General features: G+C 44.0%; 1 protein-coding gene across 1 annotated transcript in view; it reads left to right on the top strand.

Moving 5' to 3' along the window:
- Window positions 1-26,557, top strand: part of arid1b (AT rich interactive domain 1B (SWI1-like)) — a 633,019-nt gene that overhangs the window by 96,538 nt on the left and 509,924 nt on the right. Inside the window, exon 2 of the mRNA XM_038808360.1 lies at window positions 19,837-20,040. Coding sequence (XP_038664288.1) covers window positions 19,837-20,040 — 204 coding nt within the window. The remainder of the gene's footprint in view (window positions 1-19,836; window positions 20,041-26,557) is intronic.

The following is a 26,557-nucleotide window of genomic DNA, read 5'->3' as shown; positions in this document are numbered from 1 at the left end:
CATTGTGCCCCAGGCTATCTACACACCCTTCTCAGACTCAACATACACCAATTCCTTCTCTTTGGTGAATATGATGCAAAGTATTCATTTAGTACCTCGCCCATTTCCTCTGGCTCCACACATGAGATTCCCTTGCCTATCCTTCAGTGGGCAACCCCTTTCCATGGCTACCCTCTTGCTTTTATGTACGTGTAAAAGCTTGGGATTTTCCTTAATCCTGTTTGCCAATGACTTTTCGTGACCCCTTCTAGCCCTCCTGACTCCTTGCTTAAGTTCCTTCCTACTTTCCTTATATTCCACACTGGCTTCGTCTGTTCCCAGCCTTCTCACCCTGACAAATGCCTCCTTTTTCTTTTTGACAAGGCCTACAATATCTCTCATTATCCAAGGTTCCCGAAATTTGCTGTACTTATCCTCCTTCCGCACAGGAACATGCCGGTCCTGAATTCCTTTCAACTGACATTTGAAAGCCTCTCACATGTCAGATGTTGATTTATCCTCAAACATCCGCTCCCAATCTAGGTTCTTCAGTTCTAGCCTAATATTGTTATAATTAACCTTCCCCCAATTTAGCACATTCACCCTAGGACCACTCTTATCCTTGTCCACCAGCACTTTAAAACTTACTGAATTGTGGTGACTGTTCCCGAAATGCTCTCCTACTGAAACTTCTAACACCTGGCCGGGCTCATTCCCCAATACCAGGTCCAGTACAGGCCCCTTCCCCTAGTTAGACTGTCTACATATTATTTTAAGAAGCAATCCTGGATGCTCCTTACAAACTCTGCCCATCTGAGCCCCTAGCACAAAATGAGTCCCAGTCAATATTGGGGAAGTTGAAGTCTCCCATCACAAGAACCCTGTTGTTTTTACTCGTTTCCAAAATCTGTCTACCTATCTGCCTCTCTATCTCCCGCTGGCTGTTGGGAGGCCTGTAGTAAACCCCCAACATTGTGACTGCACCCTTCTTATTCTTGATCTCTTCCCATATAGCCTCACTGTCCTCTGAGGTGTCCTCCCGTAGTACAGCTGTGATATTCTCCCTAATCAGTCGCGCAAACTCCGCCACCCCTTTTACATCCCCCTCTATCCCGCCAGAAACATCTAATCCTGGAACGTTTAGCTGCCAATCCTATCCTTCCCTCAACCAGGTCTCTGTAATGGCAAACAACATCATAGTTCCAAGTACTAATCCAAGCTCTAAGTTCATCTGCCTTACCTGTTATACTTGTATTTAAAACATATGCAGTTCAGGCCACCAGACCGCTGTTTTTCAGTCCCGCAACATCTCCCTGTCTGCTCTTCCTCAGAGCCATACTGGCCCCTATTCCCTCGTTCTCCCTCAATGCTTTCACCGTCTGACCTATGCCCCCGGTACCCACCCCTCTGCCATACAAGTTTAAAACCCTCCCGTGTGGCACTAGCAAACCTTGCGGCCAGGATATTTATGCCTGTCCAGTTTAGATGCAACCCGCTCCTTCTTGTACAGGTCACACCTGCCCTAGAAGAGCTCCCAGTGGTCTAGATAGCGGAAACTCTCCCTCCTACACCAGTTGTTTAGCCACGTGTTAGCTGCTCTATCTTCCTATTTCTAGCCTCACTGCACGTGGCACAGGGAGTAATCCCAAGATTACAACCCTAGAGGTCCTGTCTTTTAACTTTCTGCCTAGCTCCCTGAACTCCTGCTGCAGGACCTCATGCACCTTCCTGCCTATGTCGTTAGTACCAATATGTACAACGACCTCTGCCTGTTTACCCTCCCCTTTCAGGATGCCTGCTACCCGTTTGGAGACATCCTGGACCCTGGCACCAGGGAGGCAATATACCATCCTGGAGTCTCTTTCATATCCACAGAAGCGCCTATCTGTGCCCCTGACTATAGAGTCCCCTATGACTATTGCTCTTCTGCGCTTTGACCCTCCCTGCTGAACATCAGAGCCAGCCGTAGTGCCACTGCTCTGGCTGCTGCTGTTTTCCCCTGATAGGCTATCCCCCCGACAGTATCCAAAGGGGTATACCTGTTCGAGAGGGGGACAACCGCAGGGGATTCCTGCACTGGCTGCCTGCCCCTTCTGGTAAATGAAATGAAAATGAAAATCGCTTATTGTCACGAGTAGGCTTCAATGAAGTTACTGTGAAAAGCCCCTAGTCGCCACATTCCGGTACCTGTTCGGGGAGGCTGGTGCAGGAATTGAACCATGCTGCTGGCCTGCTTGGTCTGCTTTAAAAGCCAGCGATTTAGCTCAGTGAGCTAAACCAGCCCCTTCACCCATTTCCCTGCCTGCACCTTGGGTGTGACCACATTTATATAACTGCTTTCTATGACGCTTTCCGCCACCTGCATGCTCCTAAGTGTATCCAACTGCTGTTCCAACCGAACCATGCGGTCTGTGAGGAGCTCTAGTTGGGTGCACTTTCTGCAGATGAAGCCATCCGGGACGCTGGAAGCCTCCCGACCTGCCACATCTCACAGTCAGAGCACTGCACCCCTCTAATTGACATTGCGTCAATTAATTAGTATATTAAATTTTTAAATTAAAAAAAAGGTTACTGTGAACTATATGTTTCCTAGCACTAGATTTCTACTATAAACGTGAAAGCTAAATACAGTACTCTCTGATCTCTGGCTTAGATACCCCTCTAAATTACAAGTAATTATGTTTAATTAGTTTAACAATGCTTAATTTTTTTAATTTAGTGTGGATTCCCAACCAGCCAATCAGGTCCCAGCTTTACTATGATGTCACTTCAGTTCTTTTATTTCCTCCAGCTAAATATGGAGAAGCCCAGAGCCATTTTCTTTGGTGCCAGTTAGAAACTATATTCCCTGGCAATTGTCCCAATCGCTCTCCCTGATAACTAGCCAAGTCTGAACCAGATCATTTGCAGTCTTGGTATTGTATTTGACCCTGAGATTAACTTCCACCACATATTTGCTCCATCACAATCACTGTATATCACTTCTGTAACTTTCAGACTATGACCCTGTCTCAGCTCATCTGCTGCTGAAACCCTCATCCATGCCTTTGTTACCTTTTGATGTGGAGATGCCGGCATTGGACGGGGATGAGCACAGTGAGAAGTCTTACAACACCAGGTTAAAGTCCAACAGGTTTGTTTCAAATCACTAGCTTTCGGAGCACTGCTCCTTCCTCAGGTGAATGAAGAGGTTGGTTCCAGAAATATATATATATATAACAAAGTCAAAGATGCAATACGATACTTTGAATGCGAGCATTTGCAGGGACGCGTGACAAAACAGAATCGCCGAGCAGAAACTTATAGCCAAGTTCCGCACACAGTACGGCTTCAACCTGGACCCTGGATTCATGTCACATTACATTCACCCCCCACGATCTGGCCTGGGCTTGCGAAATCCTACCAACTGTCCTGGCTGGAGACAATTCACACCTCTTTAACCTGGAATTACCCCTTTCTCTGGATCTGTAATGACTTAATTACCTGCGAATGCTCGCATCAAAGTATCGTCTTGCATCTTATTGTCTATATATATATATGTTTCTGGAACCTACCTCTTCATTCACCTGAGGAAGGAGCAGTGCTCTGAAAGTTAGTGATTTGAAACAAACCTGTTGGACTTTAACCTGGTGTTGTAATACTTATTACTTTGCTACCTTTAAACTTGACTTTTCTTGACACACACCTGGCCTGCCTATCACCTTCCACTCCACATAAATTTGTTCTAATCTAAACCTCTGTTGTCTGTATCTTGATTTGCACCACATCTCATACATCAATCACCCCTGTGCTCGCTGACCATTGGCTCCTAGTCCGGCAACACCTCAATTTTTAAATTTTTATCCTCATCTTCAAATCCCTCTATGGCCTTGCCTGCCTCTATCTCTATAAGCTCTTCCATCCCTACAAGCCATTGAGAGATTTTCACTCTTCCTACTGCAGTATCTCTGACTTTATTCACTCCACTATTAACGAATGCTTTAAACAGCCTTGGCTCTGGAATTCTCACCCCAAACCTCTTGAACTCGTTCTCTTCTCAAACACTTCTGAAAACCTGCTTATTCATCAAGCTTTTAGTCATCGCCCCAATAGCTACTGTGTGTAGGTGTTATTTTGATTAACATTCTTGTGAAGTGTCTTGGGATGTGTTGCTGCTTTAAAGATCCTTTAGAAATGCAAGTTCTTCCTCACAGTCTTCCTCGTCATTCCCATTTTCTTTCATAGAAATTTGCCACACAGAAGGAGATGAATTGACCCATCAGTCCTGTGATGGCTCTTTGAAATAGCAGTAATGCTTGATCCCTGCTTTTTATCTGTAACTTCTAAGTTCCTCATCCTTGAGCACTTGACCAATTTTTTTTTTAATTGTTTGAGATCAGCTTCTTTAACCTTTTCAGATGAAGTATTCTCAATCTTGACAACTTTTAAGTGAAAAAAATTGGCCTTCTCTCCCCTCTAGATTAACTCCCAATGGTTTTGAATTCATGGTCTCTAGTTATTGAGCCACTCACCAGAATGATTATTTTTTTCCTGATTTACTCCATTTCAAAATTTATGTGTGTGAGAGTGTACTCTTGCCCCTTGGTTGGCTGCATGTACACTCAATGGATATGACTAGAAAGCACCGGGCTAAACATAATTCAGAGGATGAGCTGCACTGGATTTAGCCTGAGTAAAGAGCAATTGAGATTGATAGAATTAGAGCTTTGGATAGCTAATGACTATTTTATTCCAGTTTATTTAAGTGTCTCACTAGTATGGCTGATAAAGGGGAACCAGTAGATATGGTATGTTTAGATTTCCAAAATACATTCTATAAAGTTCCAGACTAAAGGTAGATAAGGGATCATGGAGTTGGGGGATAATATATTAGCATGGATAGAGGATTGGTTAGCAGACAGGCAGCAAAGAGTAGGGATAAATGCAGCAAAGAGTAGGGATAAATGGGGCATTTTCAAGTTGACAGGCTGAGCACCGCAAGGGCCTTAGCTATTTACATTATATATTCATGACTTAGACCAAGAGAGAGAGTAAGTAATGTGTCTTAAGTTTGTTGCCGATATAAAGCTAGGTGGGAATGCAAGATACGAGAAGGGCACAAAGAGACTGCAAAGAGATAAGTAAGGGTTAATTGAAATGAGCAACAAGAAAGCAGATGTACTATAATGTGGGGAACTATTCACTTTGATAGTAAGAACAGAAAAGCAGAATATTTTATAAAAGGCATAAACATTGTGAACATTGATGCTCAGAGGAATTTGGATGTACTTGTACAAAGAACACAAAATGTTAGTATGCAAGTACAGTGAGCAATTATGAAGGAAAATGCCATGTTGGCCTTTGATTGGGGTACAAGAATAAGGAAGGCTTTGGTTCCTAAGGTGAGAGGGCTGTCCTATGATGGAAAATTTGAGTAAACTGTGTCTATATTCTGTTGTAGAAGAATTAGAGGTGATCTTGTTGAAACAACACAAGAAAGATTCTGAAGGGGCTGACAGGGTAGTCACTGATAGATTGTTGCCCCTGGCTTAGGGAATCTAGAACATGGGGGCAGTGTTTCAGGATACGGAACCGATAGTTTAGGACTGAGATGAGGAGGAATTTCTTCAATCAAAGAAAGTTTGGAATTCTCTCAATCAAAATATACCAATAATCTATTAATCTAACAGAGGATCAAGGGATATAGGAAGCGGTTGGAAAGTAGAGATTCACCTGCAGATCAGTTGTAATCATTCTGAATGCTGGATCAGGCTCAACAGGCCATGTAGCCTACTCCTGCTCCTATTTCTTATTCACTTATGTAAAACTGGTTGTAAGAGCCACGTATGGTAAGTTTTGTCCATATTAATCTGTCAGAAATTTTGATTCATCCAGTTATAGAATTCCTACAGTGCAGAAGGAGGCCATTCGTCCCATCGAGTCTGCACAGACCCTCTGAAAGAGCACTGTACCTAGGTCCATTTTCCCACTCTATCCCCGTAACCCCACCTAACCTGCGCATCTTCGTGGGAGGAAGCCAGAGCACCCAGACGAAACCCACGCAGACACTGGGCGGAACATGAAAACTCCACGCAGACAGTCACTCAAGGCCGGAATTGAACCAGAGTCCCTGGTGCTGTGAGCAGCAGTGCTAACAACTGTGTCACCGTGCTGCCCATACAATGTTGAAGAAGCAGCTCAATAATACAGCAGTGGAGTTGCTGGGGGTGACGGATATAACTGCATGCCTTTGGAAACTAAGCATGCTTATAAATTATACTGCCCAGAGATGACATGGTTTGTTATTGCCAAAATGGCAGATGCAGCATAAATGCAGTTGGTGGCACTTTGACATCCGAGTGTCCCAACAGAAATGTTCATGGACGGTTTTTTGTGTACCTGTCAGCTCCAACCGTGGGCCATTGATAGCATTAGATCGTAAGTTTCAGGGCAGTTGCTTACAGCCTGGGTTACAGAGGTTGTTGGATCTGAAATTTTCAATCTAGGATGGAAGGTCTGATTTCTAGCAGATTTGTATTGTTAAAATGCCGACACTATATCGTGCCATAAATAGCTTAAATTCAATTGCCCACTATATTCCCCCAGGAATTCATTAAACTGCATTTGTGAAAGTAATTGTTTTCACTTAATATTCACCTAATTGGTTGAACTCAATTCAACAATTACCATTTCTTGAATAGCAGTGGTATGTGTTGTTTCTGTGTACTGTGACAAGTTACTCAGAACGTAATAGATTCTATTTACTACCCAGGAGGAAATATAAACCTCAAGGCTAACCCTTCACAGTCATGATCATTTTAAAGAGAGAAGCATAGTTTATAGTTAGCATGTGGGATCCTGATTTAAAACAAAATTAGACTTTTTCATTATTCTACCACAGATTAAATAATAGAACAAACATTTATTTATATAGCCCTTTTTATAGTCCCTGGGTGTTCTAAAGCACTTTTACAGTCAGTGAAGTACTTTGGATGTTTAATCAATATTGGGGGAAACTGGTAGCCAGTTTATACACAAATTGTGTCTTCCACGATATTAAGGGGAACGAACGGTGTCGATTGAGAAAAACTATTTCAGATGATGGGGGAGCCTAGGATTAAGGAGCATAGTCTAACCACAGGTCCCGAAAGACGTGCGTGTTAGGTGAATTGGACATTCTGAATTCTCCCTCAGTGTACCCGAACAGGCGTCAGAATATGGCGAACAGTGATTTTCACAGTAACTTCATTGCAGTGTTAATGTCAGCCTAATTATGACAATAATAAAGATTATTATTATAATTTTTTTAAAAATAAATTTAGATTACCCAATTATTTTTTCCAATTATGGGGCAATTTAGCGCGGTCAATCCACCTACTCTGCACATTTTTGGGTTGTAGGGGCGAAGCCCACGCAGACACTGGGAGAATGTGCAAACTCCACACGGACAGTGACCCAGAGCCGGGATTGAACCTGGGCCCCAGCGCCGTGAGGCGGTTGTGCTAACCACTAGGCCACCGTGCTGCCCTAGATTATTATTATAAATTGAACTAGATCATTCGGGAGTGGAATTAGGAAACATTTATACATCTAAATGTAGTAGAAATTTGGGAAACTCTTTTGCAACCGGTGATTGATGCCAGATTGTTAGGATCCCTGTAGAAACTGATAAAAAGACATTTGAATTTTCAGTGACTGACGGAAAGGATCACACACAATTTCAAGTTTGAAGACCTTAGCTGTAACAAACAAACTCAAAGGAACTATTTCAGAATGCAACTTACAACCTACAGAAAGGTTTCCCTATTTATCTTTGAAACAATGAAAAATTCCCCATCACAGTTATACTTTACTCTGATCCTTAAGTGGACATTTCATTCTCCAGAAACCATTAAAAAGCAACTATCAGCTCCCATTGCCTTGCTTCCTTTTTCCTTTTACAGCAGGTTAACTTCCAATCCCCAAACTTACTTTCACGTTGAGGGTTACCCTGCAAATCCCTCCTTCTAGTCAAAGCTAAGCATTCTCCCAACTTCCTGACAAATTTGGTCTCTTCAATCTGAGCGCGAACTCCCACCCACATTCTGCGTGGTGAACAATAAAGATTGGCTGCCTTCATCTCTGCTTTCTCTCTCTCAGATTCTTGCAACTGACCTGTCAGGGCTCTCTTAAGAAAAAGCCTGTAACCAGATCCTACAATGACCTGCTGTGGATTCTTCCACTCTCAAAGTGCATCTCCATGGCAATGTGAATCACATGGGCCTTGTATCCAGGTAGATATGCTGATTAGATATCCTTTAGACCCCCAACACCATTCAATCTGGAAATTAAATAGATAGTTTAAAGCATAACCATTTATAAAACCTGACATTTCTAACACCTCACTGGGACTTGGAGATTAAGTCTATCCACCAGCATTACAGCTGCCCCGGCCATTGTTTACAGGTATGAATGCCTTTCAGCTTTTTCCCAGTAAAAGGGCCCTCCCTTTAACCTTTTACAGCAAAACCACCCAAGCTTCTTGTTGGGCAGAATTCGGAGCATGTCACATGACTTCCTTCATTGCTCTTTTACCGTAAGTTGAAGAGAGAGCCTCAAAGCATTCATATTTGTAACAAAATCAGAAGTTAATTTCAAATATGAAAATGGCTGATTTTGCTAAGCAAAGCTATTAACGATATGCGGTAAAGGCGGGTATATTGAATTAAGTCTCAGATCAACCATGGTATCGCTGAATGGTGGAACATGCTCAAGGAGTTAAGTGGCCTGCCCCTGTTCCGTAAATTCTTATGTTGTGCCTAGCAAGGTTCCAAAGACTGTGATATGATGAATGATTAGATAATCTGATCTGATGTTGGTTGAGGGATAAATATTGGTGACACCAGATCAATTCTCCTATTTATTGTTATTTAAATAGTGCAACTGGATTGTTTCTTCCACCTGATTGGACAGATTGGGACTTCAAATCTCATTTGAAAGAGCACCTCTGAAGGCAGTACTCCCTCAGTAATTGCTAGTCTATTTTATGGGTTGAATTCTCTAAAGTGTGTCTTGAACTTACAACGTCTGACACAGAAGTAAGAGTATTAGCACTGAGACAAATAGGGGATACCATTGTAGATTTTTATCCTGGACTGCTTCTGGAATGGCTCATGTTGACTTTGAGCCATTACCACAGCACTCAACTCTAATCATCATGCTTTACCTAGGCAGTCTCGTAAAAGACCAGACTGAAGCATTTTCAGCCATCTTCAGCCAGAAGTGCCAAGTGGATGATACCTCTTGACCTCCTCCTGAGGCCCCCAGCATCTTGGACTTGAGTCGTTCACTTAGTGATGTCAAGAGATGGCTTAAGGCACATTCTGGAAATACCACTGAAGACTTGTACTCCAGAACTAGCCATCCCTCTGGCAAAAATATCCCAGTGAAACTACAGCACTGGCATTTACCCAAATTGTGGAAAATTGCCATGTCTATCCTATCTACAAAAAAGCAGGACAAATGCAATCTCCATCAGCATTGCTTTGATCATCAGGAAAGTGATGGAAGGTGTCATTGACAATGTTATCAAGTGGCACTTGCGGAGTAGTAATCTGCTCACTGACATTCTGTTTCAGGCCATCTAGCTCCTGGTCTCAATACAGCCTTGATCCGAACCTTAGAATCTCTACATTGTAGAAGGAGGCCATTCGGCCCATCTGGTCTGCACCGATGCTTCAAATGAAGTACCCTTTACATTCTCCCATCCACCCCGCTCTATCCCTGTAACCCGATATCCTAATCTGCACATCCCTGTGTACTAAGGGGCAATTTAGCATGGCCAATCCACCTAGCCTCTACATATTTGGACTGGGAGGAAACCATAGTACCCGGAGGAAACCCACGCAGACAGGGAGAACATTTAAACTCCACACAGACAGTGACCCAAGGCTGGAATTGAACCCGAATCCCTGGCGCTGTGAGGCAGTAGAGCTAACCACTGAGCCACCGTGCCGCCCACAAACATGAACTAAAAGGATTAACTCAAGGAGTGGAGAGAGCGACTATCCTTGACATCAAAGCAGCAATTGACAGTGTATGGCATTAAGGAGCTTGGCACAAAGGAACGTGGTTGTCAGAAGCTAATCATCTCAGTCCCATGATATCACTGCAGGAGTCTCTAGGTAGTGTCCTAGGCTTAACCTTCTTAAGCTGATTTATCAGTGACCTTCCCTCCATCATATGGTCAAAAGTGAGGATATTTGCTGATGATTGCACAACTTTCTGTGCCTTTTGCAACTCCTCAGATGCTGAAGCAGTCCCCAGAGTCTGTCCGACATCTACAAGATACAAGTCAGGAGTGTGATGGAATACTATTCACTTGCTTGTATGAGTATGGCTCAAGCATCACTTTGGAAACTCAACACCATCCAAAACAAAGCAGTCTACTTGATCAACACCCCATCCACCAATTTATAGATTCACACCTATTGCCATCTATGCACATGATGGATTGCAGCAACTCGCCAAGGCTCCTTCAGTAGCACCTTCTAAACTCACGGCCTCTACCACCTTGGACAAGGACAGCAGGCACATGGGAGCACCACCACCTGCGTACTCCCCTCTGTCTCACACACGCACCCTAACTTGGATCTATTTCACCGTTCCTTCACTGTTTCTAGATCAAATCCTGGAGCTCCCTTTCTAAGAACACTGTGGTCATGGATCAGATGAAGTGCAGCGATTCAAAAAGACGGTTCATCATCACTTTCTCGAGGGCAATTAGGGATGGGGAGCAAATGCTGGCTTAGCCAGTGATGCCCATAACCTGTGAAAGGGTAAAAAAACCATGCATGAAGTCAGTTTCTATACGCTTATTAATTGCACCCAATTGTATAGGAATGATGCCAGGGCAGTTGTAATATCTGATTGCTACTTGGACAACAAGCCACCAGATCTTGTCGCTGGAAAATGGAACTTCTGAATTGTATTTGTAAGCTGCAAATATAATGTTCTGGAGTGTTTATTATATTGAAGTTTAGAATCTTTCAGTTGTTCATGCACAAATGGAGCTACTTTTGTAACAAAGAGGAAATGCTGTAAATATGCAGACTGTCAGAATCTGAGAGGTAGAAACATTTAACAGGGGAATTTATAATGTCCAAAACTGATGTATTTGATTAGAGTACTGGATGAGCAGAAATTCCCTCCAGGTAAAGACTGTGAAGAATGAAGCCATTGTATTTGGTCCCTAATCTAAACTCCATTTTCTAGCTCCATCTGTCCAAAGTTCTGCATTTTTTTCCTGTAAAATTTTATCAAATAAAACCCCCCCGAACTTGTGAAAAAAAGTGAATAAAATAAATGAAAAAAATAAAAATGAAATGAATAAAATAAATGAATAAAACCTCCCGAACTTGTAAAAGAAAAAGCTGCGACCGTTTTTAAAAAGAAGTGGCAGCACTGCACATGCGTATAGTTTTGTGCATGCGCGCCGATGATCTGGCACGCATGCGCAGTGCAGCCGCATTTTTTTTTTACATGTTCGTGGCCATTTTGAAAGCCTCTTGCAGCCGGCATTATTAACAGCCGCCCGTGACCCACCCCCGGGTCGCGCCCCCGAGTTTGACAATGCCTGGTCTATCTCAACCTTAAATGTATAAAAGGACTCTGCGTCCATAGCTCTCTGTGACAAGGAGTTCCAAAGACTTAGGGGCGATTCTCCGAGCCCCGCGCTGGCCTGGGGAATCGGAGCAACCGCGCCCCGATGCCAGCGCGCGATTCTCTGAGGTGCGGAGAATCGGTGCCATTTGTGCCGGTGCGTTTGGTGCGGCACCGGCCGTGGGCTGCTGGAATCGGCGGGGCCATCGATTCTCCGGCCCGGATGGGTCGAGCGGCCACTCCGACACGACAGAGTCCTGCTGGCGTCGTTCGCCCCTGGTCGCTGCCGGCGGGAACTCTGTGGGAACGCTCGGGGGGCGGCCTGTGGGCTGCTTCACCGGGGAGGGGGGGAGGCGGTCTGATGAGGTCTGGCCCGTGATCAGGGCCCACTGATTGGTGCCCCCCCCCCCGGGCCTACTTCCCGACGCGGCCGGCCCCTGCACACTGACCCCATGTTGGGTCGGGGCCAGCGCGCGGAAGAAGTCCCCCGCGCATGCGCAGGTTCGCGTGGCCCAACTGCGCATGCACAAGTTGGCTCGGTGCCTATTCGGCACCGCGTAAGGCGGCTGGAGTGGCATGAACCGCTCCAGCGCCAGGGGGCCAGAATAGGTCGTGCCCGGGCCCTGTTTGCGCCATCGTGGAATGCGACGCTGTTCACGATGGCGCAAACACTTGGCCTCCATATCGGAGAATCACCTCCATACAACCCTCTGAGTCAAGAAATTCCTCCTCATCTCAGTCCTGACAGTTAGTCTGTCCTCTATCCAAACTAATAAATTGCCCCTAATCTCATCTGATCTTACCTTGTGTATTAACGTTTTTGTGCGGCATCTTATCAAATGCCTTCTGGAAGTCGAGGGACATTACAGCTGCAGGATCCCCATTATCCCATGTAACCCATTGTTACATCTTCAAAGAACTCAAGCAAATTAGTCAAACACAATTTAACCTTCATTAAACCATACTGACTCTGATGGATTGCGTTTTGACTTTCCAAATACTGTGTTATTACTTCCTCAATAATTGATTCTAACAATTTCCCAACAACAGATTTTGAACTAACTGGTCTATAGTTTCCTACTTTCTGTCTCCCTCCCTTTTTGAATAAGGTTGTTATAATGGTATTTTTAAATCCACTGGAACCTTTCCCTCATCCAGGGAATGTTGGACTATTATAATCAATGGATCGGCTATCTCCACACCACTTCCTTTAAGACCTTAGGAAGTAGGCCATCAGGCCTAGGGGATTTGTCTGCCTTCAATCCCAATAGTTTGTTTAGTACTTTTTCCTTATTGATAATGATTGTTCGAAATTCCTCCCTTTCAATTATCTCTGCATTACCTGTTACTATTGGAATGCAACTAGTGTCCTCCACTGTGAAAACTGGTTCAGTCTGTGTTCCCCACTATTAACTTCTCTCGCTATTGATTTCTCTCCCTGGCAACAGTCTGAGGTTAAGCCAGTCAGTTTGCAATCTTGGTGTCACATTTGACCTTAAGATGAGCTTCCGACCTTATCATTAAGACTACCTATTTAATCTCCGTAACTTTACTCCTCAGCTCACCTGCTGCTGAAACCCTGGTATGCATGCTTTCGCTACTTCTGGATTTAACTATTCTAATGCACTCCTGGTTTTCCCTCCCACATTCTACTCTCTGTAAACTTGAGGATATCAAAAACTCTGTTGTCCAAGTCTTAACTGGGACCAAGTTCCATTCCCCGATCACCCCTATGCTCATGGAATTCCATTGGCTCCTGGTCTAGAAATATTTTGGTTTTAAAATTCTCATCCTTGTTTCCAAATCCCTTCACTGTTTTTCCCACCTTACCTCTATAGCTCCCCAGCCCCTATCCTCCTAGATATCTTTACTCCTCTAAGTCTGATCTCTTGAGCATCCTCTGTTTTAATCACTCCACATTGTATCGCACCTTCAGTTGCCTAAGCCCCAAGCTCTGGAAATCCTTCCTTATGTCTCTCTACCTTTCTACTTTGCTTTCCTCCTTTACACCATAAAACTGCAAAAGCTTGGTAGCTTTTGACCATCTAACCTAATATCTCTATGTGACGGAGTGTCACACTGGGTTTTATAATGCTTGTGAAATACTTTAGGATGTTTTATTACTGTAAAGGCACAATATAAACATATGTTGTTCTTGTTGAGTAGAGGCAAAAAAGGAAAATATTTGAAATAGGACCCCAACTCGCCTCTAACCTGTCTATTTCCTGTTTTTCTGGTGGACTGCCAGTCTCCTCATAGGAGGCACATTTGTCATTTGCGTATCATTTTACTGAGGCTCAGTGTCTTCATTTAGCAAGGATTGCATTTTTCGTCATAAGTCGCTGGGTTTCCCTTGCCTGGGTAAAGCTGGGTGGTTTTAGGAGGAAGCAGTTGCTACTGCTCTTTAACTGGAACAGTTCTTTAGCACCACAGGAATGTTCCAATTCAGAAGGAGGCTATTTGGCCCATCGTGTCTACCTTCGCCAGCTCACTGAATAAATAATCACTTAGTGCATTCTCCTGCCTTCTCTTCATAACCCTGCACATTCTTCTTGTCTAATTTCCTTTAGAATGCATTGATTGAACCAGCCACCACACTCTCAGGCAGTACATTCTGGACCTTAACCACTCGCATGAAAAAGTTTTCCCTCATGTCACTTCTCGTTTTTTTTTTAACCAATTAATTTAAATCTGTGTCCTCTCATTCTTGATCCTCATGAGTGGAAACTGTTTCTCTCTATTTACTCTGTGCAGACACCTCATGATTTTGAAAACTTCTATCAAATCTCCTCTCAATATTCTTTTCTCTGTGGAAGATATTCTTATCTTCTCCAATCTATCAAAGTTCCCAATTTTTTTGCTCCTTCCATACCAGTGCTTCTAATATTTTTTCTTCAACTGAGGGTACCTGCCCCCATCACCCACAAGATGGTTGATGAGGCCTGTGACCATTTCCCCCCCGTTTCTGCTCTTTCCCCTTTCACTCTCTCCTAGATCCCTATCAGGTTTTCCTTTACTTTGCCTTTCACCTCACCAGCCTTCACATTCAGCACATTTTAGCCACCTGGGAGTGTGATGACACCAACAAATGCCTTTTCCTCTACCCATTTAGTATTCTGAAATAGCCATTCCTTCTGTGACACCCTGGTTCATCTCTCAATCATCCTTTCCCTTTCCACTGTGCATTTTGATGCAACGCAGGAGATGCAAAACCTGCCCTTTTACCTCCTCTTCCCACTGCCCAGACCAAGCAAACCTTCGACTACTTTCCCTTTAGTGTACTATGTTTGCTGCTCACGATGCAATCTCCTATGCATTGAAGAGACTAAATGTAGGTGGGATGACTGCCTTGTTGAATATCCCCCTCCGGTAAACCTGCTGAGCATCCCTTGTTGGATGTTTGCTGCTGTTGTATAAAGAGGTAAAGGTTCTGCTCCTTTTCACAAACGCTTTTATTTCACTTTAACAGACTCTGCACAAAACTCCATCTTCACATCACCTGACACAAAGGCCACTTGAAGCCTCTTTACATATCAGTGTCAATTATTGGAGACTTAACATAAATAAGACAACTATTTGGAATGTCGCTTAACCCATTACTTAACATCCCTGAGCTTCTGGTTGCTTGTCATTTTAATTATTTCTGAAAATTCATCAACCAGAAATATTAACCGTTTCTCTCTCCAGAGATGCCGCTAGACTTGTTGATAATTTCAGCATTTTATGTTTTTATTTAAATTCTGTGTGCCACTTTCACGTTAACACCTCTGTCCCCCATATTTTTCCCATGAAGTTTAATGTAAGCTCAAGGAACAGCAACTGATCTTTTAATTAGGTTCTTTTATAACCTTCTGGACTTAACATTGGGTTCAACAATTTTAGATCATAACCTCTGCCCCCAGCTATGTTGCTGATATTCCACTTTCCCCATTAATAACTCCTCTTGACCCATCTTTATTTTCTTGCCCCATGATTATCTGTTTTTGCCTTGTGTCACCATCCCCGTTAACATTGAATATCTCATGCCTTACCTTACAGTTTATCATAGGCTCTCCACCCCTCAACCCCCACCCCCTTTCTCTCTCCACAGACACTGCTTGACCTGTTGAGTATTTCCAGCATTTTCTGTTTTTATTTCAGATTTCTAGCAGTGCAGTATCTGGTGTTTATTCCAGGAGAGAAACCAGAATACAATAGATTCCTAGTTTGTTCTTAAAGTTAACCTGATTTTGCCTCTTTCTTTATTTCTTCTGCCCCTTCCAAGATAATCACATTTAATTTAGAGGTTTCAATCCAAGTGTCCGTAATTTATTTTAGTAAATATATTTCCAAATGTTCAGACATATATTTTTGAGCAAGTTGTTCTAATGTTACAACAGAGATATTTATTCCTGTTATTTGCAATCTCAGGATTGAGCTTGCATGGGGTGGCACGGTAGCACACTAGTTAGCACTGTTGCTTCACAGCGCCAGGGTCCCAAGTACGATTCCCGGCTTGTGTCACTGTGTGTGCGGAGTCTACATGTTCTCCCTGTGTCTCTGTCGGCTTCCTCTGGGAGCTCTGGTTTCCTCTTACAAGTCCTGAAAGACACACTGTTAGATAATTTGGACATTCTGAATTCTCCCTCTGTGTACCCTAACAGGCGCTGAAATGTGGTGACTAGGGGCTTTTCACAGTAACTGCATTGCAGTGTTAATGTAAGCCTACTTGTGACAATAAAGATTACTATTATTATATGTTCATTTGCCTTTAGAAAATGGGTTGAATCCAGCTTAAACTGATGAAATGGAAGTCTCTTCCGTGTGCTGAATATAAAAATATGAAATAAAATAGAGGATGCTGGAAATAGCTAAAAGCTTTGGAGGACTGATGGAATTGGGGGTGGGGGGCTATAGTCCACAATTATCTTTAAATTGACAGTTTTGGTCAAAGAAAGTCAAACTGAAATAATGCCACACTGTAGTTCACGCAGGATTATATGGAAGGCACAGTCCGTAAACAGTATGGGTACTCTTAGGACTGAGAAATGTTGGGTGGGGTAGAGGGTGCTTCACCCTGCATTTCACTGTTCTAATCATTGTATCCTCATTATCTTCAAAAATGGTCATGAGAGTTAAGGTTTGGATTTATACAAACCACTTAAAATGCCATTCAGCGTTTTTAGTTTTACATATTACAAATTATTTTTTTCCACTTAAGGGGCAATTTTGGGTAGCCAATCCACCTACCCTGCACATCTTTGGGTTGTGGGAGTGAGACCGACCCACGCAGACATAATAATCGCTTATTGTCACAAGTAGGCTTCAATGAAGTTACTGTGAAAAGCCCCTAGTCGCCACATTCCAGCGCCTGTTTGGGGAGGCTGGTACGGGAATTGAACCCGTGCTGCCGGCCTTGTTCTGTATTACAAGCCAGCTGTTTATCCCACTGTGCCAAACCAGCCCCTCTGAAATGGGAGAATGTGCAAACTCCACACCGACAGTGCCCCGGGGCTGGGTTCGAACCCTGGTCGTCGGCGCCGTGAGGGAGCAGTGCTACAGTGCGCCACCATGCCGCCCACATATTACAAATTCTGAGTTTATCATCCATGAGAGCAAATAGTTATTATATGAATGTTTAGAGCTGAATGAAAGAATTACTATATACACTACTCTCAATTTTCAAAATGAAATCTTTTGTTTCTTGATGTGGACATTGCTGATTATGACAAAAATGTCCAGAGCAGCATGGTGTTTATCTTGAAACGGAACTTGAAGGTGAAGATGTTTCCATGTACCTACTCCCTTTGTTCTACTTTGTTGAAGTTGTGTGTTTTAAAGTGCTGCAGTGCATCCTGTAGATAATGTACAATTCAAATATTGGACATTACTACATCATATTCTTCAATTGTGCCTTGTACATGGTGAATAGGCCGTGGAGCTATTTCTTTCAGCGTACCCAGCCTTGTGCCCAGGCTCTGGCCTGCTGTAATAACCATGGAATTTGCGTGGCTGTTTATGTGGTGGTTAGATTCTTTCATGGTGGAGATTGTATTGGCCAGAACATTTGTGGCATAGATGTTAGTCACCATTAATCATCCAAACCTGGATGTTGTCTGGAGTAGTTATGGACTGCTTCAGTGTGTGAGGTAATGTTATCTAACCATTAGTGTACAGCGCCACCTCTGACTTTATGGAGAAAAGGCCAATGAAGAAGCACCTGAAGATAGGGCCTGTTCTGTGCTGTACTGTTCTATAGGTCGATCTTGCTTGCGACCCTGAGGAACTCTCACCGTCCTGTGGAGCTCCCGCAGCCCTGAGGAGCTCCCGCGGCCCTGAGGAGCTCCCGCGGCCCTGAGGAGCTCCCGCAGCCCTGAGGAACTCTCACCGTCCTGTGGATCTCCCGCGGCCCTGAGGAGCTCCCGCGGCCCGAGGAGCTCCCGCGGCCCTGAGGAGCTCCCGCGGCCCTGAGGAGCACTCGCGGCCCTGAGGAGCTCACGCGGCCCTGAGGAGCTCTCGCGGCCCTGAGGAGCTCTCGCGGCCCTGAGGAACTCTCTCGGTCCTGAAGAGCTCCGGAGCTCCCGTGGCCCTGAGGAGCTCTCGCGGCCCTGAGGAGCTCTCGCGGCCCTGAGGAGCTCTCGCGGCCCTGAGGAGCTCTCGCGGCCCTGAGGAGCTCCCGCGGCCCTGAGGAGCTCTCGCGGCCCTGAGGAGCTCCCGCGGCCCTGAGGAGCTCCCGCGGCCCTGAGGAGCTCCCGCGGCCCTGAGGAGCTCCCGCGGCCCTGAGGAGCTCCCGCGGCCCTGAGGATCTCCCGCGGCCCTGAGGAGCTCCCGCGGCCCTGAGGAGCTCCCGCGGCCCTGAGGTGCGTTGGTGGCCCTGAGGAGCTCCCGCGGCCCTGAGGAGGTCCGGTGGCCCTGAGGAGCTCCCGCGGCCCTGAGCTGCTCCCGCGGCCCTGAGGTCCTCCCGCGGCCCTGAGGAGCTCCCGCGGCCCTGAGGAGCTCCCGCGGCCCTGAGGAGCTCCCGCGGCCCTGAGGTGCGTTGGTGGCCCTGAGGAGCTCCCGCGGCCCTGAGGAGGTCCGGTGGCCCTGAGGTGCTCCCGCGGCCCTGAGGGTGCTCCGCGGCCCTGAGGTGCTCCCGCGGCCTGAGGTGCTCCCGCGGCCCTGAGGTGCTCCCGCGGCCCTGAGGTGCTCCCGCGGCCCTGAGGTGCTCCCGCGGCCCTGAGGTGCTCCCGCGGCCCTGAGGAGCTCCCGCGGCCCTGAGGAGGTCCGGTGGCCCTGAGGTGCTCCCGCGGCCCTGAGGAGCTCCCGCGGCCCTGAGGAGCTCCCGCGGCCCTGAGGAGCTCCCGCGGCCCGAGGAGCTCCCGCGGCCCCGAGGAGCTCCCGCGGCCCCGAGGAGCTCCCGCGGCCCCAAGGAGCTCCCGCTGCCCCGAGGAGCTCCCGCGGCCCCGAGGAGCTCCCGCGGCCCCGAGGAGCTCCCGCGGCCCCGAGGAGCTCCCGCGGCCCCGAGAAGCTCCCGCGGCCCTGAGGTGCGCTTGTGGCCCTGAGGAGCTCCCTGACAAACAAAACTGAACATTGATTAACATATTGTTGATGAAGTGTGTAATATGGCAGTTCGTTCTGCTGACGTATTAAGACTTGCTGGAGTTTTAAAAATATAGGAGGGGAATCTGTTATTTCCAGTTTTTCATTATTCGTAGGGATCAGGTATTCATTTTGGTGGATGGCCAAGATTTTGATGTTCCTCATTTAGGGTTGCCTTAATGCTGGTGTTAGGTGCCTGGAATTGTTCAATTTCTGATCACTAGCATTTTACTTAATTGAACACTAAAAATGAAGCAAACTTTGCAAATTAATTTGACACCTATCTTTTTGTATGATCGACATAACTGCCCTGTTCATACCAGATTATGTTTAAAGTGGCGTGGAGCCAGGAGGCCTCTTGTGGCAATCTTACAAATTAATGTATCTTGTGTATTGGGTATGATTCAAGATTACTGTCTATTGTTGAGAAATTGGTAATATGACCAATGGGAAAGGTGATAAACTGTGATATATAACTTTTGTTGCTGTTTATGAAATGATCACGTATTGAAATATGTTCTGAGCAAATATGTGACACGATATCTGAAGAGTAGTGAGAATGTTTTTACCTGTTTCCTCATTTGTTTTTTGAACTGGGATAACAGAATATTAATTACCGGTAAGTTTTTAAATGCTTAATATTTGCACGTTTTATAAGTTATTGATTTGTTCTTAATGCAGGGCAACCCAATCGAACAGATGGGTATGAAGAGACCCCAGCTATATGGGATGAACAACAATCCTTATTCACAGCAGCAGCATCAACAACAGAGTGGACCTTATCCTGGGCAACAATATGGACCTCCCACACCACAGCGTTATCCAGTGACCATGCAGGGTAGAAATCAAAGCAACATGGGAGGAATACAATACCCACAGCAACAGGTAAACATATGTTGAGCAAAAGTTGAAACCATTTTCAGACTTTTTCAGATCCCAATAGTTCTTGTGTAACTCTTTAGGAAACTTGAAATTCAGTTTTCTATTGAGCCATGGAATCATGGAGGTGGAAAATGTTGCTTGTTTTTGCAATTGTCGATTTTCTAAAGTAGCCTGTGGGATTGAAGTACACCGCATTCTGCAGCGAATAATCAATATCTCATGGTCGTCTGATCAGGAGGCACAGATAGCCTAAGCGTCGAAGTTTGCATTGTTTATAATACTCATTTAATACTGCAGTCAGACAATGCTGCTGGGAAACTATTCCCATGAATCAGTTATTTTTAAATCGTCTTTGTAGTGAGCTTATAATGAATAAGGGGACAGATATTTTTCTGTTAAGATTGATCCTAGATCAATCAATATGGATTGTAAAAGCTGTAAGTATCGAAATCAGAAAGGGTTCTTAGGGGCTGGCTTAGCACAAGGCTAAATTGCTGGCTTTGAAAGCAGACCAATGCAGGCCAGCAGCACGGTTCAATTCCCGTACCAGCCTCCCCGACAGGCGCCGGAATGTGGCGACTAGGGGCTTTTCACGGTAACTTCATTTGAAGCCTACTTGTGACAATAAGCGATTTTCATTTCATAAGTGCAAACAACAAAGGAGCATAGAACCAAAACTTGCTGTTGAGTAATACTCGTGCAGAAGGATTAATATATGCAACAAAATCACTCAATTTCTTGAATGTTAGCTTGCCGTAATCATAGAATCTCTACAGTGCAGAAGGAGGCCATTCAGCCCATCGAGTCTGCACCGACACTTTGAAAGACCCACCTGGGCCCATTCCTCCACCTAATCTGTAGGGGCAAATTTTATTTTATAAGGAGCAATTTTATCATGGTCAATTCACCTAACCTGCACATCTTTGTACCGTGGGACGAAACCGGAGCACCCGGAGGAAACCCATGCAGACGTGGAGAGAAAGTGCAAACTCCACCAAGGCTGGAATTGAATCCAAGTCCCTGGTAATGTGAGGCAGTAGTGCTAATAACTGTGCTAGCGTGATCAGAAAATATTTATATCATAATGGTTTTAATTAAGGGGTAAACTATCTGAAGAGTCTTCATTGGGCTATGAAGCTAGGGATTAATTATTTGAAAGCTCAACTTTCTTAAGTGATCTAATTGAATTTGGATCTAAAGTTATGGATACCTCCAAGATGGATAGGGGGTAGGAAGGTTCTAAATATTTGCTGGAGTACAGTTCACTGGGTACTCAATGCTCTCTGGTACTTTATTGTGCACTTCATGTGTGAATCCAGAGTGAGTGCTGCCAGGGAACTTGACTTTCGGATTATTTATCACAGCCGAACTCGAGTACTTTCTAACAGGTAATGATCAAAATCAAGAATGTCACGTGCATTGCATCGTGAAGGTGATCAAAAATTTTTGTGGGTTGTGGTTATGCTTCAAACTCAACCTAATTTGTATCATGTTCTGCAAAATACATTATTAGCTCTCTGTTCCATTATTGCAAGGTTGAAGCTGCCTGACTTTAAGGTTTCCCACAATAATTCTAATTTGGGGAAAATTAACTCTTCAATTAGTAATAGAATCATGTGTATTGTGTGGGTGTGCAGTGGATCACAAACTGCAATCCATGTTACTGACAGCCCTAATGATAAATGAATGCAATATCTGTATTACCATAATCTTAGTAACTAAAAGAAATAAGAGATTGACTTTCATAACAAATTCTAAGTAGTGGCTATTTTAAGAATCATTTAGCATAATGTACATTTTTTCCTCTTTTTAATTCCCTCTAGTTTAACATTGCTGCAGTCTCCTTGATGTTTAAATGTGGTGACGTTTATTCCAGAATAATGAATTATCTAGTGTGTTGTTACTGCATTTGAGAAATTGTTAATTGGCTCAAGATCTTCCGTCCTGGTGTCAAATTTAGTGGAGCATTAATACCATGCATGCATATGGAGTGTTTAGGAATACAAGATCCAAATATTCATTAATGCTCATTGTCTTGGCTAATTCTGTCAATTGTTAATTTATTTACTAACCTAAGCTAACTTGAAATGTTATTGAGTAAAATCTGGCTGGTCAGTAGTGATTGTTTCTTTTACACATTTATATTGAAGAATAAATTTCTAATTCTTAAATTGACTGTCCAATGTGGCAGAAGAAAGAACTTTCCGAGGCTAAACACAACTGAATCTTGCTTGCTGGCGTTGATTTACTGAGTAAGATATAGGAATTGCCATCTATTAAAATAGGACAGTGCTGTAGTGTGTCATGCTTCCTGCTGTCTGACAAATTCCATGTATTTACCATGTTCCAGAAAATTTTACAAATGATGAGGATCAGTGATTTCACTTAATAGGATAAATATTATTACAAAAAATGGCACATTTAACTCTTAAATGTGAACAGAAGCATGAAAAAAGTAAAGCAAAAATGTATTTGAGAACCTTTTTGAATGCAAGTAATGCGTGCTATGGATGATGGCATTGCAATTTAATTCCCTCTCGTTTAGGGTTATTTAATATGTGTGCATATGTATATTTTAGCCTGAAGCTTGAAATAATTTTTCATCAGTGTGAATTATAGTAACTCTATTTTGAATTGTATTAATTGAGATGTCATGTTCGCACTGATGTTTGTTGGTGAATTAAGAAAAGAAAGTTAGCAAACAATGTAACGGGGGGGTGGGAAATTCATTCAGTGGTTGAAGTGTTGGTACATGATAATTGAATATCAGTTGTCTTTAATTTTACATATGTGGCGGGTATTAATAGGAGTTTCCTTGATATATCAAGAGAATCTTACTGAAACTGCTGTGTGGTTGAATTAGATGGTGTAATATTTTACTCTAAATAAATATAAGACAGAGTGATGATACTAAGATTGTAGGAGTGCGGATAGTGATGAAGATTGTCAGAGAATACAGCAGGGTATAGATAGGCTGCAAAATTGGGCAGAGAAATGGCAGTTGGAATTTAACCCGGATAAATGTGAGATGGTGCATTTTGGTAGATCCAATTCAGGTGGGAGCTATAAAATTAATGGAAAAACCATCAGGAGCATAGACACAAGGAGAGATCTGGGCGTGCAGGTCCACAGATCCTTAAAAGTGGCAGCACATGTGGAAATTTTGGTAAAGAAAGCATATGGCATGATTGCCTTCATTGGACGGGGTATCGAGTATAAAAGCTCGCAAATTATGTTACAGTTATATAGAACGTTGATTCGGCCACATTTGGAATACTGTGTCCAATTCTGGTCACCACTACCAGAAGGACGTGGAGGCTTTGGAGAGAGAGCGTACCGAAAAGGTTTACCAGGATGTTGCCTGGTATGGAGAGTATTAGCTATGAGGAGAGATTGAATAAACTGGGATTGTTCTCCCTAGAGAGACGGAGGCTGAGGGGTATAAATAGGGTGAACAGTTGAGGGCTTTTTCCCAGCAAGCAAGATTCAGTTGTGCGGAAATGATAATTACAAGGAGGCACAAGTTCAAGGTGAGGAAAGATAGGTTCAGTGGAGATGCGCGAGGGAAGTTTTTTTACACAGAGGGTGGTGGTGGCCTGGAATGCACTGCCAACTGAGGTGGCTGAGGCAGATACGTTAGCGACCTTTAAGACTTATCTGGATAGACACATGAACAGACGGGGTATAGAAAGGTATAGGCGTTTGGTCTAGATAGGACATGTGATCGGCGCAGGCTTGGAGGACTGAAGGGCCTGTTCCTGTGCTGTACTGTTCTTTGTGTTAAAGATTGGTTCCAATACTATCCTTCACCAACTGGCTTTCCGAATTAGAAATGGGAGCAGAGATGGTTGCTTAAAGGTGAAATTGAAAGCTTAAAAAAAGCTCAGAAGAAAAACTATAAACCTTGGTCGTCACTGTGAGAATTGCTAGAAAACAAGTGTCAATTGTTGAAGTATGTAAACCTCCAATGTTCTCAGCCTGGGCAATATGACCAGTGGAAGAATGAAATTGATATGTGGAAATGGGTTGTGCCCTATCAAAGAGGAAACAAGATGTGTCCTGAGCTTTATTACTTCCAACCAGAAGTAAAGTATTTTGTGAGTTCGAACTATTTGTTCGATACTGATGGAGGTTTGGATTCTCTATTAAAGTTCTAGCTTCCAAGAAAAATGAATGAGGCATTGCCAGACTGTTACAAATGTCAGGTTTTATAAGATTGTTGTGTTTTGGGCCCTTCTCTTTAGTTTATGGCAAGATGGAGGGATGATGGGGACCTGCCTGAATTCTGCTGACAACAGCTTGGGTGCCTTGGTTGTTAAAGGTTAAAGTGGGGAAGGGGGGAGGTTGTTTTACTGGGAAGGTGGTGCAGGTTATTCGCACCTGGAAACAGTGATGTGAGTGAGTGGCTGCACTGATGGTAGATAGACTGTTCCTCCAACTCTCTCATGGAGGTGTTAGGAGTATCAGATTTTATAAATGGTTATAGTTTAAATTGTCGATTTAATTCCAGGGTAGACTGAAGTTGGGGATTTAGAAGATTACTAACTAGTGTTTCTACCTGGATGCCAGGCCCCTGTGATTCATGTTGCCATGGAGATGGGCTTTGATTGGGAAAGAGTCCATTGTGATACTTTGCCGTTCAGGAGGGCCTAGGTGGGGTTTCAGAGGGTTGGTGCAGACTCGATAGGTCAAATGGCCTCTTTCTGCACTATGAATTCTATGGGTCAAATAGGTAAAATCATGGAAAACTTGGGACAGCAGCTAAGTTTCTGACTGATAATGGAAGGAGATTTGCCAATGACACGTTCAGAGGCATGTGTGAAACATGAACATCATGGTCATGAATAATGCAGCCACAAGTCATTTCAGCAGTGGACTCTGTGAAAGGAATCAGTGGTGAAATGCTGATAAATCTGATCAACCAGACTGCAAGTTCACATCCTGGCATGAGTGATTCTTGCAAACAATTCACTTCAAATGTTTGAAGGGTATGACCCCCATCAATTAATCTATGGATGAAAACCCAAATCCCAACTCTGCTGTGCAATTAGTCCTCCTCCTACAGGTACTACAATTTGTTCAATTTTTTTCTGCACATTTGAATGGTTTTCACGCGGGGAGATGGGCTTTCATCAAGTCTGAGGTTTCGGAGAACATTTGGAGAACTCTGAAACATTGCATAACACCACCCTAGACAAAATGTAATTTCAGAGATGTGGTTTATTATTAAAGGGAGGATCATAGGGAATGGAAAGACTCTGGTAAGGTAATAAATACATCATGATGATAAGACACAACTTCTCAAACATGGTAATCAAACTTTTAATTCCTCAAGAATTATCGGATTTAATTACAAATCTCGGATTCTGAACAGCTGATAGAATTGATGAAGATCCTGAGGAACAGAATGCACTAGTTCAAGGCCTGACATGTGGTATGTGAGTGATCATGATGCACATGTCAGAGCTATCTTCTCCATAGGCCAACTTCCCAGAGTGGGTAGTGGGTGACATGTATCCCAATGGAGTCTAATGGATGAAAGGATGCAATAATTGGGGGACATGCAGAAAATCCTGCTGGGAAGTTGAAATATTGGTTAAATGTTCAGGATACTGGCCCAGTAGTGAGGCCCGTAGCATGGCAGAACGGCGGGATGGACGTACGAATCGAGGCAAGATTGAATAATGCAAGTACTGCTAGTTAGTTAGGAAATAATTCATGTTTCAGAAAACTATCACATACTGGTGAAAGAGCCTCCAATAGCGGGAGAGGAAGGTCTCATTGTCCCAACTGGCATAAAAGTGCAAGTAGCTGTAGCTTGAATAGGTTACAAAATAAAATGAAAGCTGCAGAACAGTCTCAGAACAGATTTAAAAGCAGACATCCTCGTGACTGAAATTTTGATGGCTGCAATAAACTTTTTTTTTAAATTTAGAGTACCCAATTCACTTTTTCCAATTAAGGGGCAATTTAGCGTGACCAATCCACCTACCCTGCATGTCTTTGGGTTGTGGGGGCGAAACCCACGCAAACACAGGGAGAATGTGCAAACTCCACACGGACAGTGACCCAGAGCCGGGATCAAACCTGGGACCTCAGCGCCATGAGGCAGCAGTGCTACTCACTGCGCCACCGTGCCACCCGGCTGCAATAAACTTGAGGACAATCTAATGAAAGGCAAAATAAAACAAATTAAAGTAGTTGGACAGATTTTTTTTTATAAATTTAGATTACCCAATTATTTTTTCCAATTAAGGGGCAATTTAGCGCGGCCAATCCACCTATCATGCACATCTTTCGGTTGTGGGGGCGAAACCCACGCAAACATGGGGAGAATGTGCAAACTCCACACGGACAGTGACCCAGAGCCGGGATCAAACCTGGGACCTCAGCGCCATGAGGCAGCAGTGCTACCCACTGCGCCACCGTGCCGCCCGGCTGCAATAAACTTGAGGACAATCTAATGAAAGGCAAAATAAAACAAATTAAAGTAGTTGGAGAGATTTTGAAGTTTATTCTG

Source organism: Scyliorhinus canicula, chromosome 1 (assembly GCF_902713615.1).
Source record: "Scyliorhinus canicula chromosome 1, sScyCan1.1, whole genome shotgun sequence".
In the NCBI taxonomy this organism is placed as follows: Eukaryota; Metazoa; Chordata; class Chondrichthyes; order Carcharhiniformes; family Scyliorhinidae; genus Scyliorhinus; species Scyliorhinus canicula.
Note: the sequence above shows the minus strand (reverse complement) of the source record. Positions and strands in the feature narration are given on the sequence as shown.